Raw genomic sequence first — 7,824 nt, forward strand, 5'->3', positions numbered from 1 at the left:
TTACGTTTGAATTTTGCTTTACCATTCCAAGGTCCTCTATGCGAGGTGGTGGTGGGAAAGTCATAACCATTTCGGAGTCTGTCTAACATTTTTATAGTTTCTGTTTATACTGTCTTAGGAGGGGAAGCTGGAATGACTCCTGGATCACACTCTGGCAGGTGTTAGAAGAGTAGCTGTTAGAGTCACCCAGGCATGGATTCAAACCCTAACGTTCCACTTACTACTCATGTGACCTTGGACAGGCCACCTGGCCTCTGTGCCTCACTTTCCTCACTTATAAAAAAGCAACAATAGTAGTAACTTCTAGAATTCATCTGAAGATGAAATAATATAAAGCAGTTAGCGTAGTTCCTGACATTAAGGTGTGTTTCTACAATCAACCTATTAGCACAGTGTCTCATTAATATTCTAACACTTATTTCTTTTCTAAAAGCCTGGATTAACTGTCCAGTTGTTGTTTTTTTTAAGAGTAACTCATCTTTGTGATGATTGTAGGTGTTTCTCCTGAAACCTACCTTCCTATCCATGAGATAAAAATGACACCACTTGCCCTGCTAATCTCACAGACCTGAGAGTCCACAGTATGGGAATGTATTTTGAAAACTGAATATGGAGAAGTTATTGACGGAAAATTTTAATCTGAAATTCATTATTCCAAAATAAGCTTATCATGAATTCCGTGGAGAGACGAAGACATATCAACAACACCATCTCATGACTCAAGCCTTGTTCCCAAGCCTTCTCTAATGAATTTTAATTCATTTCAATCATATAGTGATTCACTATCTTCATGTGATAGTGATTCACGTGTTTTAATTTGCCAAATGTTGCTTCTTGCTTATTTTCAGAAAGGTCTGTTGAGCTCTTTCTTAGGAAAGTCATGATTTGGAGAGCGGATAATATGTCAGTTATTATTTTATTTCAACCTAAGCCAAGTCATTTTTACTCCTAATTTAGATCACAACTCACACAGTGATGATTAAATTAGCCGCAGCATGGTGTAGCTGGCAAGGCATGAACTTCTGGGATTTGAATACCACTTCAGCCATTTTTAAGCTGGATTTAGTCTCCAGCCATTCCTTTTACCTTTCTGAACTTGCATCTGAGAAATGGGAACGGGACAGCTATCTCTTACAGGAGATGGTGACCTTAAAGAGCGGAGCACAGTGCCTAGAAACAGGAAATATTCTCTAAGTGAGAATAATTTTATATTAGAACAAAAGAGCATCTACTTACAGTTCACAGATGCCCGCTCTAGCAGGAATGAGAGGCACAAGTTGCAGTAAAAGTTTGACACCATTCTGCCATTCTTCTTCTCTTTCAAATTCACAGTACAAGTAGCTACATTCATCAGAAGAAAACTGGTAGAAAACATAGGTATCTTGAAAGTATAAATTCTGGTCCACTGTTGGAAACAAAAAGGGGAGGATCTGTTTTTTTTAAAGTCTATTATTTAGTGAGTCATAAACCAAATAATAAATTGAAAGCCCTACTAATTATTAGGGAGAATCCAGTGGTAGGATTATAATTATATATTCTAAGTCCATTCATGTTCACAATCCCATTGAATTAAAAGGGACTTAATGACCAACCTATTTTTATTACTTGAGGCTTTAGCCAGCATATTCATATATATTTTATGATTCTTCTGCTTCACAGACAGGTGAAATCAGTAACAATTCAAAAAGTGGGGAGAATTTCTTGTGTGTCTCAAAGCAAACAGATATATTTAGTTACTTGAGTGATACACAAATGTAACACTATCTCAAGTTTTAAACCGTGGTTCTCAACTGGGGGCAACTGGGACACCCAAGCGACGTTCGGCAGTATCTGGAGACATTTTTGGTTCTCACTACTAGAGGGTGCTACAGGCATCTGGCGGGTAGAAAAAGTGATACTGCTAAACATCCTCTAATGTACAGGACAGGCCCCTACAACTGGATTACCTAGCACAAAGTGTCAATGCTACCAAGGCTGTTTTAAAAGGAATCAAGAATTAGAGACTTATCCAAAAAAACACTGACACAAATTTTTTTGCTCACCAGAAACATGAACCTCACAAGCAAGCTGGTAACATTCCTCAAAGGTAGTTACCACTTTTCTAAATAAGAATATCAGGCGCTAGGTATTAACAACTCACTGAAATTACACCCACATTCCCATCTGTACTACACTGGGACTTGGGTATACCTTTCTGGACCTTACTATGCTCTCTGACTCTCAATATTTATTACTTATGGAGACAAAGGGGCTTCCTAGTGACCAACTAGCACCTGCATGATAAAGCTAAATTAAACTTCTAATTCTTTAATTCCCTGGGCTCAACTAAGAAAAGTGCTATCTGCCATCTATTTTAGTTGCTAGTTAACATCAATTTTGTGTTCTGTTTAAACAGCTAATTTTCATAGGTCATATCTCTAATTGTTCATGATTAATTAAAATGGCGTAACATTCCACTCATAAAATCAGTTTCTGATAATTATTCTAAGTACAGCTAGATAAATCACACATTTAGAGCAACTAAAGATGTCACTGATTAAAAAAAATTGTGAGCAGCCTTCTGAGTAGAGAAGAGGGTAAGGGAAAGACTCTTAGACGTAGTAGTCTATAAATCAGCAAGTACCTAATTATTTTTACAAAAGGTGTGAGAATTAATCAAAAGATGACTGGTCACTTTCGTTTATAAAATGTGAGAGAATGCAAATATTTACCTGTGAAAACAATTTCCATCCAGATTGTAACATCCTCTAGAAAATCAACGTAAATTTTGTTCTGGTAGCTTAATAAAATAACGCTTCCATGCTTTCAAAACATGTAATACTGACCTGATAACATAATCCCCATATCCAGTAGGAGCTGCCAGACCCCTATGGCCATAGATCTGCACTGGACAAAAGGACAGTGTTCTAGAAGCCAGTCTACCAGCTCTGACCCAACACAGCTCCTCCTGAACAAAAGGAAAGCCATTCATAGTAAGACAGTGTTGCCACTCATTTGCCCAAGAATTGATCATTAATATCATCCTTTTCATGTGCTTTTTTAAACAAGGGACTCAATAATAAATGAACAGGCACCTCTTATTCATCTTTCCGATTTCAGCCCAGTATCACTTCGATAAGAAAACTTAGAATCATACCCTCTTATACTTTTGCTTCAAATCGCCTAGTAATTGTAGTAATTGTACATCCTTCTGAATGAATAATATCTGCTTTCCTCACTTCAGAATCATTTTCAGGATATCAGGGACTATGTATATAACTCACTGTTAAACCCCAACAACTAGAATATTCCAGGCACATAGCAAGTTCTCAAAACATGTGTTTGAACAAATGAAGGAATAAATTTAGCAATCCATTATATAAATATAATGCTTCTGCCTTGGTAAGACAAGCATCAAGGTGATGGTGATAAACTTTTGTTCAACCCTTTATAGATTTTTATCTAGTCTTTTTGAGAACAAAATAACTCTAAGAAGATTACACAAAGTTAGGACCACAGTGAGTGGTAAAGAGTTTTGTTTGCCACTCTCCAAACATATTAAATCCTAAAATTTGTCTCAAAGAACAATAAATATGACCATTATTCTTTTTAATATCATCTAAGCAATCTAGCTAAGCAGCCTAGATCATAAACTCATAAACCCAGATGTGTGTGATGGATTCCGCTAACCACATACACAAAAATATCCCCTGTAATCTGTCTTAAAATACACAACTATACTTGAAGCATGCCCCAGTCTGGGCATTACAAGCAGTATTTTCATGCCTACTTTTTCATCTTTATCAGCCTCAGATGGAAACTCAAAAGAAGACAACTTCTTGAAATACGGTTTTCATTTGAAGAAATTTCACTGAAAATCATTCTCCCTTATGAAAACGTCACTAAAATGTTTTTTTTTAAAAAGATGTATCGTGTAAATGGCTGTCTTTATTCCATATTTGATATTTAAGGACCAAAACACATCAACATTTATTTTATTCCTAAAACAGAAAAATACTGCTTATTTTTTGTGACTGGTCATAGTCATCAATATCTAGAAATCACACAGTGACCAATAATATGAAGAAATGCCATGAGGTACTACATTTTCAGAGGTATTTGTTTTGTGGTTTTGAGTTTGTTTTTTGTTTTTGTTTTTGTTTTTACACCCAACATGGGGCTTGAACTCACGACCTCAAGATCAAGAGTCGCATGATCTATAGACTGAGCCAGCCAGGCACCCCTCTGCTGAGAAATTTGAACAAATATTCCAGCTTTTGATAAAGCATCACTTTTTTTTTTTTTTTTTTGGTGAAGTGTCACTATTTGAAAGATACTCTAAGGCAATTAAGGCAATACCAGACACATTTAGTTGCGTGTTAGCATTAAGACATTAGAAAGATTAACTGTCAAATAAACGGATGTTTTTTGAAAAAGGAGAAAACAGATCACAATAAACTAGGCAATTAGACAAAACCGTCAATATTAACTTCTAATTCTATAAGACACCTTTCATGTTAAAGGCTCAAAGTGTTAATTAATTCCTCAACCCCTCTGTCAATTAGCCAGCATCTTTGAGCTTGTAAAGCACTTTTATCCCATGGATTAAAACACTGTATCATCGTAATCCTTATTCTAAGAACAATCCAGTCCTCAACTTGCTCTCAGTGTCTGACCACCCGGAATAGGACATAACCAAACATTTACTAAGCAAACCAAACTGCCAAATTGCAAAAGGTGGCTAGATGGAGGAGTATGTCTGCCTTGCTCACAGGTGATGGGGAAGAAGTTTCCTAGATTGGGGCTTCTCAAAATTGTGTTTAGGAGCACCTGGGGGATTCGGTTAATGTGTAGATTTGGGTGCAGTGTGGCTGAACGGGGCCCAGGTGACACTGGTGACCACAAAGCCCCAATCCCCCAGCTCTACCTTCTCATTGGGAAGGGCTCACTCTATCTTGGGAAGAGGGCTGAATCCACATACTAAACATATGGCCAGAGTACCGCTGTGACAACAATAGTTCATCAGAGCCCCCGACCGGGCCAGCAAGCTACTGTTTCAGTTGCTGGTGATCCCCTTCTCCTCCACCTCCAACTTGATTAAGTTATGCTTCAAATCTCCTTCAACAATCCATCTGCACCAGGGAAAACCCCACTAGGAATAGGGACAAACACTATCCTTAATATCGCCAAAGCCAACAGCATGAGGTGAGGGCCCCTGCGCTGAACTCCTACTCCCCTGGCTTGCTGACCAGGGCTGCAGCAATCCAGCTACCGTACCTAAACCTACAGGACTTAGGGGAGAGCAATGAGGAAGAAAAGGGAGAGATGGAAGGGAGCGATCTGAACACCCAGTTCTTACTCACAGTGTATTTTCAGGCTTGTACTGGATCCAGAAACCATTTGAGTACATGTAGATCTAACTGGAGTTGCAATACGAGGCAGGAACATTGTGATATGGAGGTGATTAGCTACGAGGCCAAGGTGACTGCTATAACAAAACATTAAACATTATCTCAGCTCCAATATTTTGAGCTGAAAATTTGATTTCTCCTGGTCTCCTTCTGTCTCTAGTTGCATTTTTAGCAATTCATTCATGGTACTGCAGACAGAACCCTAATCTCAAATGTAAATGGGGTGATGGTATTTAAAGACTTACTTGAAGTGTCAGAAACCAGGATGATTTTTCCTATAGTGCAAAAGGAATAGAAAAGATCTCAAAGTTCTGAAAGTAATTCTCATGTAGGACATGGGGAACACTTCACCTCAATTTACTACCAGACAAAGGAAAATGACACATCCTAGGCAATCATATTAGCACTTTATCTTTAGACCCAGGGCACTCATCAATCCTTAGATTATGAAAGATGAAGTTCTGGCCCGACCACTGGGAATCTGAAATAGCACAGCACATGCTCTCTCCCCATTCTACTCCCACTGAACCCTAAATGTGTTCTAACTTGGATGGATGGTTCTTTTCCATGAACCTCATTAGCGTACATCTCCCAATGCTTTTTTCAATCTATATCCATGGAGACCACATAAAGGAACTGAGAGCAATGACGCATCTTACACATAGCCTTATGTGGTAGCTAAAAAGCATCATAGGAGCCTGTTCACGACTAGACCCAAAGTCATATCCAACCAGTTTTTATTTTTTAAAAATGAAAAAAAAAAAAGATAGGTTTAAAGTTGATACCATCATCTATTAAAAAAAAAATTAAAAAGGCTCTATGTGAAGTGGTCCAGCCAGGACTGCAACCACTCTTCTCACCTGTCATGTCTAGTTGGCCTGGGCTCTAAACTGAAGGTTCTCAGACATTGGGCTATGAATTGTTTATGGGGGGGGTGGGGGGTTGGGGGATCAAGCTTTTTTCAAGAAGTTCATAAGTCCATATATACAAAAACATGCTTTCTCAACAGAATAGATCATGTCTAACCTAGGAATATTTTTCAAAACCTATATATGTACTAATGTGGTTAATTTAATATGGGATTTTCGGGCACATGGGTGGCTCAGTTGATTAAGCATCTGCCTTCGGCTCAGGTCATGATCCCAGGGTCCTGGGATCAAGTCCCACATCGGGCCCCCTCCTCAGCGGGAAGCCTGCTTCTCCCTCTGCCCCTCCCCCTCTGTTTTTGTGCTCTGTATAACTCTCTCTCTCTCAAATAAAATCTTTTAAAAAATTTAATATGGGATTTTAAAGTATTAATTCATTGTAGTTCTCCCAACCTTCCCCCCCACCCTTGCTCAATGGTGCCTCAGAAAACAGATTCTGCCAAGAGTCTGATTAGAAAGTAGTTGGTAGCCTGGGATAGTGACTAGAAAAGAATATTAAGGAATTATCTAGGGTATGGATAATAGTTACATAGGTGTATATAATAATAAAAAATTCATCAAGCTGTACCCTCAAGAATTGTGCATTTTAAGTCATGTCTCAATGAAAAGGAGGTCTTCTTACTCAAAAAGATTGGGAATCACTATCCCCCAAATCCAGGCCATGAATTTTTCCCAACTGTGACAAATGGAAAAAACAGGAATATTATAATGAGTTTGTGATAAAGCTAAATTTAGTTAACTTAATGGAATGTCCTTATTCTGAGAATCTTTCCTACCATTTTTAAGATTTATTTATTTATTTTGGGGGGAAGTTGCAGAGGGAAAGGGAGTCTCAAGCAGACTCCACTCTGAGCCTGAGGCAGGGCTGGATCTCATGACCATGAGATCATGACCTGAGCTGAAACCAAGAGTCAGGGGCTTAACCGACTGTGCCACCCTGGTGCCCCTTTCCTACTTTTTTTGGTGTCATTTATTCTGAGTACTCTTCCTATTCTTTATGGTATATCGCAATCTCGTTTCTGTAAGAAAAAATGATAATAAATTTTTTTTGTTTTATCTTTATAATTTAGTTTTGGTATTGTTTGGTATGGTTCAACACCTTTAATTGACAAAATAAAAGGCTGGTAATCCACTTTTGTTTTTTCTTTAAATGGCTCCATGAAATGAGAACATGTGTCCTCAACTTTCTAAGTGACAATTCTCTTAGTCCAGCTATACTTTAAAACTGACCATTTTAGCCCATCCATTTCCTTTTATACCTCTGCCCTTATTCACAAGCCAAGATGGAGAAATGCCAAACGTTTGCCACCTGCCCTTCCCCCTCCTTGCAGCGCCCAAGGAGGGGCTCATCCTCCCCTGGCAAGTTAGAGCAGAATTCCCTCTCCCACAGATCTCCCAAGAGTATTTCAAAGAACCTTGATAAGGTCCCTGAAGAAGGCGTCTAGGCTTATTGAAGTCCCAGTGCAGCACATACCCAGTACAAATATATAAAACATCACATTTCAGAG

At 38.5% G+C, this 7,824-nt stretch overlaps 1 protein-coding gene across 1 annotated transcript; it reads right to left on the reverse strand.

Moving 5' to 3' along the window:
- Positions 1-878: 878 nt before the first annotated feature.
- On the reverse strand, positions 879-5,467 carry LOC145719969 (rap guanine nucleotide exchange factor 5-like). Its single transcript, XM_081811612.1, has 3 exons — positions 5,343-5,467; positions 2,826-2,947; positions 879-1,405 (listed from the first exon to the last, which is right to left on the reverse strand). Exons 1-3 carry the CDS (start codon positions 5,387-5,389, stop codon positions 1,233-1,235), a joined length of 342 nt encoding a protein of 113 aa, XP_081667738.1. The 5' UTR covers positions 5,390-5,467; the 3' UTR covers positions 879-1,232.
- Between the last annotated feature and the right edge of the window lie 2,357 nt (positions 5,468-7,824).

The sequence above is a fragment of the Leptonychotes weddellii genome, unplaced genomic scaffold (assembly GCF_054177405.1).
Source record: "Leptonychotes weddellii isolate Sample4059 unplaced genomic scaffold, ASM5417740v2 HiC_scaffold_8843, whole genome shotgun sequence".
Classification (NCBI taxonomy): Eukaryota; Metazoa; Chordata; class Mammalia; order Carnivora; family Phocidae; genus Leptonychotes; species Leptonychotes weddellii.